At 39.4% G+C, this 20945-nt stretch overlaps 1 protein-coding gene across 4 annotated transcripts in view; it reads right to left on the bottom strand.

Annotated features, from left to right (window-relative positions):
* Window positions 1-14791: 14791 nt before the first annotated feature.
* Window positions 14792-20945, bottom strand: part of SLC22A4 (solute carrier family 22 member 4) — a 44592-nt gene continuing 38438 nt past the window's right edge. For all 4 annotated transcript variants that reach the window (XM_038552117.1, XM_038552118.1, XM_038552116.1 and 1 more), the window contains 3 exons: window positions 20200-20382; window positions 17759-17894; window positions 14792-15238 (listed from right to left, as the gene is read on the bottom strand). In XM_038552117.1, the coding sequence (XP_038408045.1) occupies window positions 15163-15238; window positions 17759-17894; window positions 20200-20382 (395 nt within the window). In that variant the 3' untranslated portion in view covers window positions 14792-15162. The remainder of the gene's footprint in view (window positions 15239-17758; window positions 17895-20199; window positions 20383-20945) is intronic.

The following is a 20945-nucleotide window of genomic DNA, read 5'->3' as shown; positions in this document are numbered from 1 at the left end:
GGGATGCGTGGACGAGCCGGGTGCGAGACTCCAGTGTTACGAATACCGTCCCCCCACCCCTGCCAGCCTTCTGCCGGGACGGGACGGTGACTGCCCCAGAGCCTCGCTGCCAAGTCCCTGCCCTTGACAGCCCATCCTTGTGAAAGTGGCACGGATTATTTTGGAACCAGAACTGTTAACTACCCCAGTGGTGAGGCTGGGAGCAGTGACTTTTAATTCTAAAATGTCTTTTCAGTACTTGGGTCTGCGACAGGCCCCTCTGTTGGCCTTTAGCTCGTTAAAACACATGTAAAAATTTAACTTCAAGTATTGACGATCCCAGTCTAGGATTAAATGTTTCCCTCAGATTAGGCATTTCTGCACAGTTAACTCCATAGTTGGCAAAGCAAAAACGAAACGGAAAAACTAGATAATTCTAAAGCCTCGCTGTCCACTAGTATACCTTTGTAATTTAAATGTGTCTAGTAGTCATATTAATAAAGTTACCAGATCTAGCAAGTAAAATATATAAGACACCCAGTTAACATTTGAATTTCAGTTAAAGAGTAATTTTATAGTACTAAAACATAGGCAGGGACATAGGAAATTCAGATGCAACTAGCTGTCCTGTATTTTTATCTGGCAGCCCTGTTAAGAAGGATAAAGAAAGGGGTGGGTGAAATTATTTTACTCCTATATTTAATATGTCCAACACTATAATTTCATTATGTAAGCAATATAGAAATTATTGAGATATTTTACATCCTACTATAAAAATTATTGATCTTACATCCTTTTCATTTTCACTAATCTTGAGAATCCAGCTTGTATTTTATAGCACATTTCAATTTGGTTTAACCACACTTTAAGTGCTCTGTAGCCTTAGTGCCTATATTATTGGACAGCACTGTTTTAAAGCCTTTAAGGACTAGGGCTGCTAAGTTTAACGTTTAGCAGTATATTCCTTTTTGTAATAACAGCGGCTTAGTGATGGAGAATTAAATATACATTTTTAAATGTGATCTATTGGATAAGCACTATTTAATAGTGATTATATTCTAAATTGAAAATAAAAATAAAGAAGGGCAAGCCAGCATGTTTTATGCAGGGAAATATAAACATTTCCTTAAAACATAATAGAATTAAAAACATAATAGAATTTTTAAAAATTAAGGTAAAAATGTTAACACGAGTGTTAGTCATTTTGTTTATATATACTGTTCAATATTCCTCAGAAGATGGCTGGCTATGCCTTCAGAAATACACTTAATCCTTTCTAACATCTTATCTCAAGTAACAGTCCTTTTCTGGAACTAACCAAAAAGGAAAACCAAGCTTCTTGAAAATAAACTTGTTTCTTGAATCAATTCTCAAAATTGTTTCAATATTTCAAAATAAAGGAAAGCTTCTATGAGAAGAATGCTGACCTGTGTCCAGACCAAACAATGTGAAAAGGTCTTAGTTTAAGAAACATTGGTTGGACTTCAGAAAACACTCCTGAAATGGTTTGAAAACAATTCCGTAGGTTATGGGAGAAGTTGCAGATCTTAAAAAAACAAACCTTTTGTCAAAAACAGCTTGTCCTGTACATGTGCACAAAGCAAAGAGCAACCTGTGGCAGCATCTTCCAGTTCTAGGTGGGGCAGTGAATACTATCTGAATGTTACTGTTGAAATTGCATCTTTTAAAAGAGAAATTGAACTTAGACTCTGAGAAAATCAGTTATTTGAGGCCCTCCAATATTCAAAATTCTGAGTTTAAGATGTTCCTGTTTTAGAAATAATAGAAAGTAAAACTGATTGACATGGCAGCAGATTCAGGGTTGGAACCCTAGTTTAAATGGGTTAAAATGCTACCAGACATGGTAGCTGGTCTCCAAGATGATCCTTGTCACTCAGTGATCCTTGTCTCCTGGTATTCATATCCCACGTAGGCCTCACCCACTTTGTAACAGAGTTGGTCTTTGTGACCGATAGCAAAGAGCAGAAGTGATGTTTCATCACTTCAGTGATCACATTTTACTAGATTTCCATCTTGAGCGTTTCATCTGTGTCCTCATTCTCCCCTCCCCTCCTTCTCTTTCTTTTGGAACATCAAGCTATAATTAGTAAGAGGCCCAGGTGGTACCGGTGATAAGAAATGAAGACTACTGTCAAGCCAATGGGGAACATAGCCCTCCGTCCCACATGTGAGTGAGCTTGTTAGAAACAACTTCAGCATCTGTTGAGTGTCTCTCTCTCTTTTTAAGATTTTATTTTTAAAGGAGTGCCTGGGTGGCTTAGTTGGTTACGCAGTTAAGTGTCTGCCTTCAGTTCAGGTCATGATCCCAGGGCCCTGGGATCGAGCTCTGCATTGGGGTCTCCGCTCAGAGGAGAGGCTCCTGCCTCTCCCTCTGCTGCTCCTCCAGTTTGTGTGCTCTCTCTCTCTCTCTCTCTCTCTGTGTCAAATAAATAAAATCTTTTTTTTTAATTTTTATTTATTTACGATAGTCACACAGAGAGAGAGAGAGAGAGAGAAAGAGAGGCAGAGACACAGGCAGAGGGAGAAGCAGGCCACATGCACTGGGAGCCCGACGTGGGATTCGATCCCGGGTCTCCAGGATCACGCCCTGAGCCAAAGGCAGGTGCTAAACCGCTGCGCCACCCAGAGATCCCAAATAAATAAAATCTTAAAAAAAAGATAAAATATATTTTTTAAAAAGACTATTTTTAAGTAATCTCTATACCCACTGTGGATCTCAAACTTACAACCCTGAAATCAAAGGCCACGTGTTCTACTGAGCCAGCCAGGCACAAGTTGAGTCTTCAGATGACTGCATCCCTAGCCAACAGCTTGACTGCAACCTCATGAGAAACTGAACCAGAACCACCCAGCTAAGTGGCTCCCAGATTCCTGACCCTCAGAAAGTTTAGAGAAGTAATAAATGCTTATTGTTTTAAGCTGCTACATTTTGGGGTGATGTGTTATGCAGCAATAAATAAAACACAAATTATTAATATGTTGGACTAAAATAAGGAAGAATAAACATCTATAGCTCTTTGATTTGTTTTACCTTCTATTCAGCAGGGTAGAATTTTATAAACTTTATAATTACTTCTGGGATAAGAGACAATACAGTGTATTGGTTAAGAGCATAGCCTCTGAGTATAGCTGTCAACATTCAACTGCTGACTCCTTCAAGTCCTCGCTTGTAAGATTGGGCAAGTTTTTAAACTTTCCAAACCTCAGTTTCCCAGGTGGTAGTAGTTAGGTCAGTGCCTAGCAGATGTTAAGTGTGAAATAAATACTAGCAATAGTTATTGCTTTTATTTTGATTATTAACTCTAAAGAAGCACCTGAGAAACTATGTGTTCTTCACAGATTTGGACATTTTTATATTTATGTGGGCTGAAGCGGTCAGCATTCACTTGCTCAAAGAAGGGAAGCCTCCAAAGAAAGGACTCCTCCTTTGGGAAAAGAGAGGAGGTCCAGTCTTCAGCATTAGAGTAAAGGATGATTCAGAGGGTCTGCCCAGGTTCTGCTGTTGATTCCACAGATCGTGTACAGATTTTATGGAAAGGGCACCATGAGGAAGATCTGAAATCGCTACTTTTGCCAAGATCTCTGTGGGACTTTATTTGCCTTGGCCTCAGAATATCAGGGCATGACTCAAGAGTCGAAGAACAGGAGTCTATTTGTCTCATCAGACATCATCCCAAGTGACATGTCATCACCCATGCATATCTGCATTTTGGGCCAGCAGAGCAGTTTCAGTTGAACTTGGCATAGCAGGACTTCAATTGCCAGTGGGAATGCTCACTTTTGTGCCATTTTCTGCTGTCCACTGTAGACATGCCTCAAAAATAATGTCAGGATGGCCTATCTTCATGAGTCCAAATGTGGACAAAGATTTGACTTTGAAGGAAATTGGGGTTACAGCACATGTAGAAGGGCCAGCAAAATCACATTTGTGCTATCATATGGTCCTGCCTTTTAAGCCCAGTCTGTTTTGGCCTAGACAGATAACTAACCATGAAGATAATGAGCCTTAAAACCATTCTTTAGGGTAGCCCGGGTGGCTCAGTGGTTTAGTGACGCCTTCAGCCCCGGGCATGATCCTGGAGACCTGGAATAGAGTCCCAAGTCAGGCTCCCTACATGGAGCCTGCTTCTCCCTCTGCCTGTGTCTCTGCCTCTCTCTCTCTCTCTCTGTGATGACTATCATAAATAAATAAAAATTAAAAAAAAAATCTTTACACTAGAAGTATGTAATGAAATACTTTGAACAATTTTTTAAAGACTTCAATGTCCAGACTTTTACTCTGAATGAGTGTAATTTCAATATGAAAGCCTACAATTTGGTTTCAAAAAATATGGGACAATTAAAAAACTCCATATAAATAATTACACTTTGCTATGCTTTGGGTCAGAGCAACAATGTAAACTTGTTCCTTTCAGGGTATGCCTCATAAAATGAAATGTCAGACTTGCTGCTTACATTTTAAGACGAGTTACCACGTTCTAGACTAGATAAAAAGACACTGGTGATGTATAATGTTAGAAATACCAGTTTACCCAAAAGGCTTTTTGTTTTTTGTTTTTAGGGCTTTTTTTGAGGGAGAAAGATCGTTTGCACACAAGCAGTGGGGGAGGGGCAGAGGGAAAGGGAAAATTTTAAGCAGCCTCCATGCTCAGCACAAAGCTGGACATGGGGCTTGATCTCACGACCCTGAGATCATGACCTGAGCCAAAAACAAGAGGAAGCTTAAGCGACTGAGCCACCCAGGCACCCCTTCTCAAAATGCTTTAATAATACATATGTGACACAGAAGGAAAATTGGGTCATTAAAGTTATTTAGTTCTTCCTTCAGTCAGCAAATATTTGAATAGGATGTTATGTGCCCAATAGTGTTCTGGGTTCTGAGATTCAAGAGACAAACAAGTTATCTGTTCTCACGGAGCTCAAACTTTAGTTGGGGGATGGTGAAGCTGATGATAAACATGTGACAACAAAAATGAATTTGTAATAAAGGTAAGTGCCAGGAAGAGAGAAAAGAAGATGACAGTATAAAGCCTGACAATCAGAGTGGGTGGCTACCTTCGATTGGATGGTAAATGAGTTCTTTTCTGAGAAGGCGATGGCTAAGCTGAGATGGAAGGGATCAGAAGGAACCTGTCATGTGAAGATGTGGGAAGAGAGTGTACCAAGCAGAGGAGCAGCAAATACACAGTCTGCAAGGAAAGAGCATATGCTTGGGGAAGACCAGCATGACTGGAACATAGTGATCAAAGTGAATAACGATGGGACATGAGATCAGAGATGTTGGCAGGAGGCCAGTGTGTATGGACACCAGATCATCTAACACCCTGTAAACAGTTTGAATTTTATTGTAGGTGCAGTAAGAAACTTCCTCCCTCCCCACAGCCCCTAGCACCATCCTTCTACCTTCTGTTTTTATGAATTGGACCACTCTAGGTACCTCATATAACTGGAATCATACAGTATTTGTACTTTTGTGACTGACTTACTTCATTAAGCATAGTGTCTTCAAGGTTTACGTGTGCTGTAGCATGTGTCACAATTTTCTTTCATTTTAAGGTTGAATAATATTCCGCTGTATGTATATACCACAGTTTATTCTTTCATTCATCTTCAATAGACATGTGGGTTGCTTTCATCTTTCTGCTACCTTGACGTTGCTATATGAACGTGAGTACATAAATATCTTTGTGTCCCTGCTTTTTTTAAAAAAAATATTTTATTTATTTATTAGAGACACAGAGAGAGGCGCAGAGACACAGGCAGAGGGAGAAGCAGGCTCCATGCAGGGACCCCGATGTGGGACTCGATCCCGGGTCTCCAGGATTCTGCCCTGGGCCAAAGGCAGTGCTAAACTGCTGAACCATCCGGGCTGCCCGTGTGTCCCTGCTTTTAACTCTGTTAAGTATCTACTGAGAAGTGGGATCATATGGCAATCATTGCATGCATGGATCATATGGCAATGCTATTTTTAATTTTTCTGAGGAATTGCCATGGTGTGTTCTGTCTTCTGTAGGACTGCAGCATTGTACTTTCCCATCAATGGTACACAAAAGTTCCAATTTTTACACATTCTCACCAACACTTGTTATTTTCTATTTTTTGTAAAATAGTAGCCATTCTAATGGGTATGAGATGATATCTTATTGTGGTTTTGATTTGTATTTACTTGATGATTAGTGATGTTGGGCATCATGTAATGTGCTTATTGGCCATTTGTGTCTTTTCTTTGGAGAAATATCTCTTATGTCCGCTGCCCATTTTTATACCATGCTGTCTGTTTTTGTTGTTGACTTGTAGGAGTTCTTTCTATATTCTGGATATTAACCCCTTATCAGACATATGACTTCCAAATATTTTCTCCCATTCCACGGTTGCCTTTTCACTCTGTTGATCATGTCCTTTTATGCACAAGAGTTTTAAATTTTGGTATAATCCAATTTATCTATGTTTTCTTTTGTTGCCTATGCAAGAGTTTTATCTTAAATATAAAAATGAATTTATATTTAAGTATATTAATATTTTAAACTTACATTTCAGTTAAAGTTTGGAGACAGTTGGATATACATGAGTATGAAGTTCATAGGAGAAGTCAGAATGAGATTTAAATTAGGGAGTTATCTGCATATGGATGGTATTTAAAGCCACAGGTTCAGATGAGATCATCCAAGAGGAAAGATACATATGAACATGTAAGTCTCCTTATGAGATAGAATGGGATATGAGCCCTATTGGAGTAAGAGTCCATAGGAAGATATCAGGAGGCTTTGGCTCAGTTAGATTTGGATAATCTAAGTTACCGATGCTTTTAATCTTCTGAGCTAGATGCCAGGTTAGGGTAGAAATTAGTCCTGGTCAAGCAACCATCCTCTCTGCTATTGTATTATTACAATAATACTACCAACAATAGCCCATGATGTCATTTAGTCCTCACAACAGCTCTATGAGATAGATATACTTATTGTCCTCACTTTACAAAGAAACTGAAGAGAAGCTAAATACTTTGTCCAGTTGCTATAGTTACTATGTGGCAAGTCCAAATTAGAACTCCAGTTGGTCTACCTCTGAGCTTGCACTCTTAATGATTAATGCTTATTATGCTAAAAAAAAAAAATGAAATCTAGCTCTTGGCCCCTACCAAGTGACCACATTCAGTCTCGTCAGGTTTCATATCAACAGAGTCATGTCTTTGGTGAAAAGTCCAAGAGAAATAGAGCAGATTATTTCACCTTCGGCTGATATGCAGTCTGTTCTTTTGGATCTTAACACTGTGCCAGGTTCTCATATACACCAAATAAAGGGGAAAAAAGTAGATGGGCATAGCATACTAGGACAATAGAATGTTGTCATGTTTTTTTTGTTTTGTTTTGTTTTTTGTCATGTTTTATTCACTTTCGTCTTCAATCTAAATCTTATGGTCCTTTGCTTTAGTCAATCTTACTTCCTCCACTGTCTTGTCATTCTGATCATCTGTACTGCAACCCCCAAATTCAACTATGTGTGTTTTATTCGTACCCCGCACTGGAGAAAATCACACAACCATGTGAATCAGTATCTCTACACTTTTACATTTCCAGTCACAGCTGGAAATGACAAGCTCAACCTGCTTGTCACTTTCTCAAACCACATGTTCCTCCAGCTCACAGAAGACCTCCCCTCCCTCACCTATAACTTAATTCAACAGCTTGGATTGAGTATGAAAAGTAAAGTAATTTGACTTATTTTGGGTTTAGATTTTGCAAGATGAGTACACAAAAGGATCAGGGTAGTGGGTGAGTGAATTGAAGGGATCACGAAATATAAACTAGAAGGAAAAGGAACCAACGGTGTCAAGGTCAGAGCTGAAGGGTTGGGAGGAAAACAAAAGTATTGGAATGAGGTGGACAGCTCCAGGGTGTGTCATAGGCTGAGAGGAACTGAAGTTCAGATAAAGGTCAAGCATCTGAGACTGAGGTATAGGATTACCCATCTGAGCACAAAAGTCATCGATCGGTGAGGCTGGGTTGCTGAGAGTTCATAGAATGTGAATAAGCAACTGGGAAGATTGTTGGTAACAGCAACCAGAAGGACACAGCATAGAGGTGCCTGGGTCGCTCAGTAAGTCAGGCATCTGCCTTCAGTTCAGGCCATGATCTCCAGACCCTGGGATTGACCCTCATTTCATTCAGCGGGGGGTGGGGGGAGGTATCCCTGCTCAGCAAGGAGCTTCTCCCTCTTCCTCTGCTCCTCGCCCCTTCTTGTGTTCTCTCTCTCTCTCTCAAATAAATAAAATCTTAAAAAAAAAAAAAAAAAGGATACAGCATAAACCTTGAAGGAGGTATTTCATGAATGTGAAGGCGAAAGAGTTATAGTCTGGAACTGCAGTGGGCAACTGGGAAAATGCTGAGAGCTCACCTGGCTTTGAAGATCACAGGAAGTTGGAAGTAAATGGCCTCCATTTGAGACAGGACCAAGACGGAAGTGGCGGAGTGCTCAGGGGGCAGCCAGGTCTCTGTTAGGAGAGATGTTGAGAAAGCACCCTGGGATATATACTTGAAGGACAACAAATGTCTGTCCGCAGTGGAACACAGTAGAGGGGAAGGCAACAATGGAGGGTAAGGTGGTGGGCTTTGCAGGGACAGGGAGCACAGAGGGAAGTCAGAATTAGAGTGACAAAGAGGGTCAAATTTGCAGTGTTTGATAAAGAAGTTCTCCAGGTTCTCAAAATCAGGTTTAAGACCTTTCTGTGCCAACATAGAGGCAGTGATAGTTCAAATCCTTATAATTTTTTTTTGCAAATCTGCATAATTTTTTATAATCCATTTTATGTCCATTTTTATAATCTGTTAAAATAATCTCAGCAATAAAGTAATTTCCTTCAGAAGAGCGAGTGTGGCTTGGTAAAACCAAATCAGGGGAGATGTGACTGCTGCTCAAGCAAAAAGGAGAGATCTAAATATGCCCAGGTCGGGATGGGAGAAAATGACTGACTGGGGTTTCAGCTCCACGGAGCTCAGCCCTAGGTCGGGGCACTGGGCTAGCTGCTGAGGCCACAGACAGGAATTTATCATCTGGCTACACTGAGCCTACTACAAGCAAGAATTTTGCATTCTTCATCTTTGCTTCCCAAGACCTCACACATAGTTGACACTTAATAAAAGTTTTGATTTTTTTAACTTTATCACTATAAAAGTAATATATTAAAAAATAATATATTTTGTGAAACATTTGTGAAGTATGGAAAAACCACAAAAAAAGAACCTAAACCAGAAGTTATCCATAATCCCCCAACCAAACATACCTCTGTTAATATCTTGAAATATTTCCTTCTAGTTGTTTTTTCATGTTTTAAACATAGCTTATTCATGCGTACATTCATTATTTAGTTAATATTATTATGTGCTGTTTATTTAATGCTTGCATTATATCACAAGTATTTTATGTGATTAAAAATAATTCTTAGGAGCACATGGGTGACTCAGTTGGGAGAGCATGTGAGTCTTGATTTTGGGGTCATGAGTTCAAGCCCATATTGGGTATAGACGTTACTTAAAAAAATAAAACTTTAATAAAAATTCTTAGGGCATCCCGGTGGCTCAGCGGTTTAGCGCCACCTTCAGCCCAGGGCCTGATCCTGGAGACCTGGGATGGAGTTCCACATCAGGCTCCCTGCATGGAGCCTGCTTCTCCCTCTGCCTGTGTCTCTGCCTCTCTCGGCTCTGTCTGTCTTTCATTAATAAATAAATAAAGTCTTTAAAAAAAATAAAAACAGTATCTAAGAATTTATTTTATTTTATTTTTTTATTTACTAATTCATGAGAGGCACAGAGAGAGAGAGGCAGAGACACAGACAGAAGGAGAAGCAGCCTCCATGCAGGGACCCCGACGCCAGACTCGATCCGGGACTCTAGGATTACATCCTGGGCCGAAGGCAGACACTAAACTGCTGAGCCACCCAGGGATTCCCAGATACTGTTTTTAAAGGCTGAATAATATTCTTTCAGAAGAGCACACCATTATTTATTTAACTATTTCCACACAGCTTTTTTTTATTGTGGTAAAAAAAAAACCCACATAACATTAAATTTTGCCATCTTAACCATTTGAAAGTGTACAGTTTAGTAGTATTATGTAAGTTTACATGGTTACGCACAGATCTCTAGAACTTCTTCTTGTCAAACTGAAACCCACTAACCATACTGATTTTAAATACCCCATGTGAATGGAATCATACAGTATTTGTCCTTTTGTGATCGGATTATTTCACTTAGCATAATATCCTTGAGGTTCATCCATGTTATAGCATGCAACAAGATTTCCTTTTCTTTTTAAGGCTATGGAAGGTTGCATTGTATATGTACACCACATTTTCTTTATCCATTCGTCTATTGAAGAACATTTGAGTTGCTTCCAGCTCTTAGCTATTGTGAATAATGCTGTGATGAACATGAGTGTGCAAATAGCTCTTTGAGATTCTACTTTGAACTATTTTGTATATATACTCAGCTGTGGAACTGCTGAATCATATTGTAATCCTATTTTTAATTTTTCGAGAAACCTCATATTGTTTTCCATAGTGACTGCACCATTTCACATACCTACCTACAGTATGTAAGTATTCCAATTTCTCCATATCCATGTCAACACTTGTTTTCTGCTCTTTTTATAGTTAGCCATCCTAATGGGTGTGAGGTGGTGTCTCGTGGTTTTGGTTTGTGGTTCTCAAATGATTAGTGATGTTGAGCATCATTTCTTATGCTTGCTGGCCATTTGTATATCTCCTTTGGAGAGCTATCTATTGAGATCTTTTGCCTAATTTTAAATTAGACTATTTGTGGAGGGCCTGGATAGCTCAGTTGGTCATGTCTCTGACTCTTGATTTCAGCTCAGGTCATGTTCTCAGGGTTGCAAGACTGAGCCCTTCTTTGAACTCTGTAGGGCATGGAGCTTGCTTAAGAATTTCTCTCTCTCTCTCCTTCTCCCCCTCCTCCTTACTCCACCCCCACTCCCACTCCCACTCCCATGTGCACGTTGTCTCTCCCTTTAAAAAAAAAAAATTCTAAGCATTTTAAGGCTCTGGAAACATTTTGCCAATTGCCAATTTCTTTTCCAGAAAAAATAATCCAGTTTACACTCCCACCAGAAGAATGTGAAAGTGTATCTCATCATACTCTCATTATTGTTAAATATCATCATTTTTAAATCTTTGCTAATGTGTTAAATGGAAAATGGCATCACATTGTCACTTCAATTATTATTCTTTCAGTTGCTTGTAAGCAGAACCTTTTTTTTTTTTTTAAAGTATGCTCCAACTCAGGGCTTGAATTTATAACCCTAAGATTGCCGAGACCTGACCTGAGATCAAGAGTCGAATGTTTAGGGCAGCTGGGTGGCTCAGTCAGTTAAGCTTTCGACACCTGCTTTCAGCTCAGGTCATGATCTCATGGGTCATGAGATTGAGCCCCATGTCAGGCTCCCTGCTCAGGGGGAGTCTGTTTGAAGATTCTCTCCCTCTGTCCTTCCCCCCACTTGTGCACATGCTCTCTCTCTAAGATAAATAAATTTAAAAAACAAAAAAAAGAAAGACTTGGACACTTAACCAATTGAGCCACCCTATTTGCCAATGCTTTCTTGTTTGAAAACTAATAATTACTTTTGCCAATATAATAATGATTTTAATGTACTTATTCATTTTTAAACAAATATTTATTAAATATTGACTATGTGCCAAGCACTGTTCTAACCTCTGGGGATACAGAAGTGCTCCTCATGGAAATTCCATGAGAAAGCAGGACATTAAAAAAAAAATGAAGAGGTAAATTAGTTAGGATATTAGAGGGTAATAAGAACTATGGAGAAAAATGAACCAGAGACAGGTGAGTTTAGGACAGAGAGAACAAGATACGATTTAAAGCTGGGTGGTCAGGTAAGTGTTTATTAAGCAAAGACATAGGGTGGTCAGGTAAGTGTTTACTGGGCAAAGACATAGAGTGGGGACACATGGGTAATACCCTATAATTGATGAGCCTATATAACTCGTCATCCAAACTGGGACATTTTTAGAGTGAAAGATTGTGGGGGAGGGGCGATTCATTATCGCCCTTGGCTTATAGACAGAAACTGTGACTATCCTAGGAAAACTGGGACATGTGATCATCCTATGTATAGACTCTTGTAAAGACTTTGACTTTTTTAAAAACCTGACTGAAGTGGAATGTAACTCATATAAATAAAAGTATGTGCTGTGAGACCGTAAAGGGGGGGAAAAAGCACACCTGAGATGGGATGCCATTGGAAGGTTTTGAGTGGAAAAGTGACATGATCTCATTTAGATAATTCAGGCTGCTGTGCTACAGATAGACTCAAGGCAGAGAAGGAGCAGAACCAAGGAGGAGAGATTGGTTCAGAAGCTAACAGAATCCAGGTAGACACTAGATTCTGAAATATGCGATGTCAGATTGGCTGCCTGTCTGAAATTGCTGCTCACAAGCGAGTGCAGGATGTTGCCTTGTAGACCTAACTTTAAATGTAGTTTTTAAAAATCAGGAATGAAGGGGGGGTGGGCAGGGGGTGGGGGTGACTGGGTGACGGGCACTGAGGTGGGCACTTGACGGGATGAGCACTGGGTGTTATTCCATATGTTGGCAAATCGAACACCAATAAAAAATAAATATATATAAAAAATTAAAATAAAAAAATAAAAATAAAAATCAGGAATGTAGGAACACCTGGGTTGAGCATCTGCCTTTGGCTCAGGGCTTGAGCCTGGAGTTCCAGGATCCACATCAGGGGCTCCCTGCAGGGAGCCTGCTTCTCCCTCTGCCTGTCTCTGCCCCTCCCTCAGTGTCTCTCATGAATAAATAAATAAAATCATTTAAAAAAATCAAGAATGAATCTTGAATTTAACCAAATACTATTTTGGCATGTGTTGATCTACTTGGTCTTTGAACTACTAAAGAGATGATCATCTGTGTACTTGTTGCCTTTACAGAAACAGATTTTAAAAAGTTGTCTCTTACTATTTTAAAATATAAAGCACCTGTACAAACAGCAATAAAAGGTAATCATCACATCCTTACTTTTTCTATTTAGAGAAAGCTTTGAGGGCATTGTGTATATAGGTATTTAAAAACTTTAATGTCTCTGTATCAAACAAACATTTCCAGCAAACTAAAGTTATAAAGTTTCTTAACTAAAAGAAAAATTTATCGATGCTTCTTAAATGCAAGAAAACACTATGATAAACAGTTCTATAGAGGATAAAAAGAGAAATAAGGTAAGTCCCTAGCCTTCCCAGAGGCTGGGGGGTAGGGCAACCAGACAAGAGTCCCCAACTCAACGAAGGTAACAGAGCACAGAGGAGGAAACAGCCATTGCTGGTGGGAAGGAAGTTAAGAAGAGCTTCTTGGGAGGCGGCGTGACCTGCTCTCTGTGGGACAGGCTACTTAGTGCTCAGCAAAGCAGGTTGAAAGGTGATGCAGACTGGCTGCATCCACGGGGGAGGTAAAAGCACTGGGTGGATGAAGCTATGCACCTGTGTCTCTGGTGACAAAACATAAACTATTCTAGGATATTCTAGTGGATTTTAAAGTAATGCTCAAAAGGTAGGCTCAGTATGTCAGTAGGATATAAAATCTGTGTTAGAAATAGGGCAACAGAGGAAAAAATTGGGGGTTAATCAGAATAGTTCAAGATAAAGAACTTGAAAAATTAAGGACTATTTGTCAAAAAATGTTACGTCCAAGTTTCCTCTAAGAGATAGTGAACATTTACATTTGGGCATAATTATTTTTAGGATTTTTATTTTTGGGTATGTTAAAGGGTCAGGAGCTTACCACTGAGTTGCTGTCAGAGAAGCCACTTTCAACGAGAGCATGCTGTCCCAGGTCTCTGAGAGTAACCTCTTGCTCTGCTGTCATCTCAGCATGCCTGCAACGTGCTGAGACTGAGACCTGACATTTATCTCCTGTGCTTGGGAGAATACATTTCCCCAGTAGTGGCATTTATTACCTACCACCCCCCCGCCCCCACTCATTCGTGGAACTGCCACCAGATGCACTCCTGGATGGAGAGGCTAGCAGCTGCATACTCTGCTTAGGAAGGAATCTATTAATGGAAAGAACTGTTTTAAGATTGTTAGCTTGGATGGCCTTCTTCCTGGGGGCTGAGAGCTCTTAGTGCCGGGCACACAGACCATTTTACCCATCTAACTGGTTTGTGGCTTTCCTGATTGTCTGTTTACCAGCAAAATACCTCTTCAGTCACTCTAAAGAAACAAAGTTTAAACACGTGCTCAAAAAACTCACAACTAATGTGGACCATTAAAAAGGCCATGAGTTTATAGCCACTGAAATTGTAGTAGGGAGCTGTCTTGGTTCCCTTCTCAGAGGCCAACAGGTCATATGAGCCAGGCTACTTGATCACTTGCTGCATTTCACTTGTAAAACACTATTAATATCTGCCATCGGGGTACCTGGGTGGCTCAGTGGTTGCTGCATCTGCCTTTGGCTCAGGGTGTGATCCCAGGGTCCTGGGATTGAGTCCCACATCAGGCTCCCCAGAGGGAGCCTGCTTCTCCCTCTGCCTATGTCCCTGCCTCTCTCTGTGTGTCTCTCATGAATAAATAAATAAAATCTTTTTAAAAAATCTGCCATCAATTCCCTTCAAAAGTTTGTATAAAATTTTGTGGATAGAAATACTGCCTATAATCATCATTTAGTTATGGCAGCATATAAGTTCACTTCAAAAACTACTATAATTTTGAATGTGCAGTTTCCCTTACACACACACACACACACACACACACATACTGTTGTCACCTGACAGTTGTGTTAATGCAATGACATTCTTTTTATTTGAATAGTATTTGTATGTTTGGTAATGAGATACAAATTTATCTTTGTATGGATTTACCAGTCTTTGCCCAACACGTTTTCAAAAAATCTTCTGAACCCATGTCATCAAATTCATTAGGAAGGTGGACTCTCTAGAAATGATGTGGTTTTTAAAATAAGAAGATTATTGGAAGAGTGGCCCAGAGTGTGCTCTATGACAGGCATTTCTCAATAGCAAAGCTATCTTAGTGTTAATCATTAGCGTTGGTCCAATTCCTCAGGAAAGGCTTTGGTTTCTTCATAGAGTCTTATACATGTGGTTTTCAGGTCACCAAGTGAGGTGGAAACTTTATCAGAATGAAGTTATCAGAACTTTGGGATTTTCTTCTTTCTCCACTGAATCTCTTGTCCTTTTCCTAAATCTGAACCTGAAAATAAAATAAGTGCTGAAGAAAATTAAATATTCAAGACTCTCCTCCCCAAAATGCCAGACTGACATTGAAAAACATTTATCCAGTCAATGAATATAATTCTGATAATAGCTTAGGAGTCTAGAGTTTTGTACTCTATAATTTTATAGTTTCTCTGAGAAAAGGATAGAGTGGTAAATATGAAGTTCTCAGCAAGCTAAAGTTGGTATTGAAATAGTCATATCATTGGAAGAAAACGACTTTTGGGGCATATTTTGCTGTATATGTTCTGTCAGGGATCAGAATCCACTCATATAAAGATTTATGTTCTTCATGGCCACACACTAAAGACACATTATCTTACATAACCTCACAATAGCCATATGAGCTATTCCCATATAATAAATGTGAATCCTGAGGTTTACTGAAAATTAAGCCATTTCCCCAAATTTATGCAATAGATTTGGGTTTTGAAGCCAGGCAGTTCAACTCTAGAATCTAAACCTCTACAAATCCACTCGACTTTAATTGTTTGCCAATCTGTGATATCATAGAAAGATATTTGATTTTTGTCACTCGTCTTTTGTTCTAATGAGACAACTACTCTTGGGGAGGGCCTCTTGATAGCTTCAGGATGGAAGCTGGTCACCAGAAAGACCAGACCTTGATTAGAAGCCTGGAACTTTTCAGCCACACCTCCCAACATCCAAGGAGGGGCAAGGGGCTAAAGGTTGAATTAGTTATTGATCATACCTATGTGATAAAAACCTCCATAAAACTCCATGAACAGGGGTACCTGGGTAACTCAGTGGTTGAGCGTCTGCTTTTGGCTCAGGTTGGTCGTGATCCCAAGATCTTGAGATCGAGTCCTGCATTGGGCCCCCCCATGGGGAGCCTGCTTCTCCCTCTGCCTAGTCTCTGCCTTTCTCTCCGTGTCTCTCATGAATAAATAAATAAAATCTTAAAAAACAAAAACAAAACAAAACAAAACAAAAAAAAACCCTGAACACTGAAGGTTACTGAGGTTCAGAGAACTTCTGAATTGGTGAACACATCCATGTGCCAGGATAGTGGTGCTCCCCAACTGTATAAGGACAGAAGCTCCTGTACTCTGGACCTTTCTGGACCTTACCCTTTGTACCTCTTCATCTGGCTGTTCATATATATCCTTTATAATAAATCTGAAACGGTAAGGAAAGACTATATGAGTTCTGTGAGTCATTCTGATAAATTACTGAACTTGAGTTGGGGGGCAGGGGTTGTGGAAACACCAGACTTTGAAACCAAGTTGGAGAGAAGTGTGCATAACTGAGGACCTGATATTTACCACTGGCATCTGAATGCCAGTCTTGTGGGACTCTCTTAAACCTGTGGATTCTGATGCAAACTCTGGTGGTTAGCATTTGAATTGAATGAAATTATAGGACACCTAGTTAGTGTCAGAAGTGGCTGGTATCAGGAAGAAAAAAATCACATAATCTCATAGGTAAACACACACTCGTACAAACAAAAAAAGATATCGAATCGTTTTATTTCATATTTCTGTATAAATGTGTATATACCTGCCACTGAAATTTCCTTTCCTGTCACTGCTTGTTGATGACCTTTGCCAGTTTTCCTGCTGAGCGAGCTGTCTTTTTCCCACTGACTGCTGAGAGTCCTGTACATGAGCTGTATAAGCCCCATGTGTATATTGTGTGTTATAAATATTTTTCCCCTGGCTTTCTGACCTTTGTTTTTATTTATGGTTTCTTTTCTTGCTGTGCCAACAATTTCTAAAGTTTCATAATCAGACATAGTAATCTTATCCTTTATGTCTCTTTGCTTTTCATATCATGCTCAGAAAGGCCTTTTCTGATGTTACAAAAATATATATGTTTTCTTCTGGTACATTTATGATTTTACAGTTTTAGGCCTCAATTTTTAATCACTTTGCAATTTATCTTGATGTATTTATTCTGAAGTAGGATTCAAGTTTTTTATTTATCCAATGTGGCTGGCTGAATTCTCTAACACCTTTTACTGAATAGTTTAATTTTCCTTACTGATTTTGAATTGCTACTTTTTGGCATAGACTGAGTTTCATATTTTCTTGGATTTAATTTTGAACTCTATTCTGCACCATTCTATTCCTACACCATTTCTATTTCTGTTCCTACATCATTATCATTAGTATTTAATTACCTTTAATTACTTTTGCTTAGTAATATACTTTATTATCTGATAGAACTGCTTTCTACTGACCACCACTCTGCTTGTTCAGAAATTTCCTGGCTATTCTTGGCATATTTCTTCCTTCTGAGGAATTTTGGTATCAGTTTTTTTTTTTAATTTTTTATTTATTTATGATAGTCACACACAGAGAGAGAGAGAGACTGGCAGAGACATAGGCAGAGGGAGAAGCAGGCTCCATGCACCGGGAGCCCGACGTGGGATTCGATCCCGGGTCTCCAGGATCACGCCCTGGGCCAAAGGCAGGCGCTAAACCGCTGCACCACCCAGGGATCCCTTGGTATCAATTTTTAAAGTTCCACTTACCCTTTGACTTTCTGCATCTGCTCTAAGGTCTCTGGTAGAGTCATTCCAAAACTTTCAGGGAAAAAAAGGGTGATGATTCCAATGAAGACAGTCAGGCTGCCCATGACAATGTAGGGCAGAACTCTATTGTAAGCACCTGTAAGGCACAGGAACATCAAAATTAGATACAGGGATTCTCCAGATGCTCCTGGGAAGGAGCATTTTGTAATGATGGCAAACAGTATTTGAGAGCAGTTTTAAACCTGACCATTATCAGAAGGAAAAAGGTATGCAAAATATCACAGTTTCCTTTTTGATAGAAGCCATTGCCTTTGTGATTTCCATAATCATTTTCCTACATGATTTTGCATTATCAAAAGGTCTTTCATGCCAGTTGGCATTCTCTAAACCACTATTTAACCATGTGTGACAGATGTTCCTTTGATGGAAGTCTTTGCCTACCAAGTTTTCCCTCTCAAGGTGGAAGTAATTGGAGATGAGAGATGAGAGGATATAAGGAGAAAAAGGATATCATAGGGACAGGTCTGGCCATGATGACTGGTGTGACCTTTGCTTTTGCCTGAACCAGTAAGTAGGCCGCAATGGATAGCTGGTCCAAAGAGCCAGGAGACTTAAAAAAAAAAAACTAAGTAATATGTTCAGTCTAATTTCAATCACTAAATGTCAGGCACAGTGAGGGCCCTATACCTGGCTTTGGTTTCTTTTTGCACATTTGTGTATCTTGGTTTTGTAACGTAATTGTAAGAACCATTCCACCTCTTCCTTATCTGGCATTACTTGCACAGGAGAATAATAGATCCTCATCTTGCTTCCTTTCTGCAAACAGAGATTACAGAGGAACAACATACCCAAGAATTTTATTTGAGAGAAAATGTTAATCTTGAAGTTTCTCTGAAGCATCTCTGTCACTAACAGGAGTAGCTACTGTGGAATAGAAAAGCTCTGTGTCAGACTCCTCCATTTCTTATGTACCAATGGTCTGCCCTTAGACCAAGTGAGCATAGTTTGAAAGTATAGGAAGATACAAAGGGTAAATGACATCATTCATAATAATAATGTGCTTTCCTAGGGGTTGTTCAGGGTAAACGTATGCAGTATGTTTAAGATAAGAAAATGTTTCACTTTCTCTGCAAATATGAGGGTGTACCTTTCCTAAGGATTCGTATATAGTATTTGTGTGCATGTTTGAACCAGTAACCAATAGACAAATAGGAAGAATAAGGAGGTGTATTAACATCTCTCACTGTCAGAGTACTTATGGAGTTTAGGCTTGGAGTGCCAGATCCTACATCCATTGAGCAACCCACTGAAGGCCCTATGTGGTGTTATTCCAGATTGAGAAATGTAACTATATAAAAACTAAAATTTCCTAAAATATCATAAAGTCAAAAATAAATGATGAACTAGGAAAAATATTTACATATTTATATATGCAGAGAACTAGTTTCTTTTAATCAGAAAGAGCTCTCACAAATCAGGGTCACCTGGGTGGCTCAGTTGGTTAAGGGTCTGACTCTTGACTTCTGCTCAGGTCATGATCTCAGGGTCCTGACATGGAGCCCTGAGTCTGACTCAGCACTCAGCAGGACTTCTGCCTGAAGATTCTCTCCCTCTGCCCTTCCCCTGAACTCACATGAGCACTTGCTTATGCAGTTTCAATCTCTCTCTCAAATAAATAATCTTTTAAAAAAGATCGACCTTATATATAATTAAAGAATTAGAGATGAAAGCAACTATAATATCTATTTTTCAGATAACAGATTACCAATGATTAAAAAATTGGATAATTCCCATTGCTAGTGAGGATATGGAGAAACAGGCACTCTCATATATTGATAGTCAGATTGTAAATTAGTACAATATTTAGAGGCCAGTTTGGCAATATCTATGAAAATATTAAATTGCTCCAAGGATCCATGCATCCAAGTGTACATAATTAAATGAACAAAGCGTCTTAGGAGTATAGAGGAATGTTCATGGTAGTGTTATTTGTAATAACAAAAACCTGGAAATGGCCTAAATGTCCATCCACTGAACCTAGTTAAACAAATTATGTATATACATGCATTGGAAGAACATATACTAACTAAAAAGAAGATAAAAGCTCTATATACTAATATGGAAAGATATTCTGAAACAATGCTAAGTTAAAAAAGTTGTGAAACAATATATATAATTTTGTTTATGTTTTTAATTTTATTGTGTGTGTGTATATATATATATATATTTTTTTTTTTTTTTTTCAAAACAAAATGTCTGAAGGGCTACTCACCAAAGTGTTAATATTAGCTACTTCTAGGGCTGCAATCTGGGGAGCCGAGAGAGAAGAGGTGAACTTGTACTTTTTCCAGTACTTTCTGTGCTGTTTGCATTTTTCACAATGAAAAATCTATTCCTTTATATTTGAAAAAAAAAGAACAAATTGACAAGATGCATCTCACCGAGGTAAACAAAGTAGGGAGCAATGATGCTGCCCACTCTGGAGGCCATGGATGTGACCCCCACAGCCATGTTCCTGACCAGGGTGGGGTAAAGCTCTGCAGTGAACACATACAGCATGGAGAAAGCGGAGGTGATCCCAAACTTTCCTAACATCACCAGACCAATGGACAAGAAGTTGTAATCTGGAAGAGAGACCCAGGGTAAATAGAGGTGCTTTTGGAAGTAAGACTTTGTTAACAGCTGCTTTTGTTGTCCTTTTGCTTGTATAGCAATGTTTCTAGAATATAAAGATATTCCCGGGGTACCTGGATGACTTAGTCACTTAAGCTTCTGACTCATGATTTCAGCTCAGGTCATGATCTCAGGATCTTGAGATCAAGCCCTGAGCTGGGCTCTGCCTGCTTAAGATTCTCTCTCTCTCTCTCTCTCTCTCTCTGGGATGCCTGGTAGCTCCATGGTTGAGCATCTGCCTTGGGCTAGGTTGTGATCCCGGAGTCTTGGGATCGAGTCCTGTATCAGGCTCCCTGCAGAGAGCCTGCTTCTCCCTCTGCCTGTGTCTTTGTCTTTCTCTCTGTTTCTCGTGAATAAATGAATAAAATCTTAAAAAAAAAAAACAAAAACCTTCTCTCTCTCCCTTCCCCTCTACCCCTTCCCTCCCCGCTGCTCTAAAAAAATAAGTTCCCCAAGTAACACTTTCTCCTCAAATATCTTAATAACTGGACATGAGCAAAGATGGAGAGTGACA

This window comes from Canis lupus, chromosome 11 (assembly GCF_011100685.1).
Source record: "Canis lupus familiaris isolate Mischka breed German Shepherd chromosome 11, alternate assembly UU_Cfam_GSD_1.0, whole genome shotgun sequence".
In the NCBI taxonomy this organism is placed as follows: Eukaryota; Metazoa; Chordata; class Mammalia; order Carnivora; family Canidae; genus Canis; species Canis lupus.
This window is presented reverse-complemented; position numbering and strand designations above follow the sequence as displayed.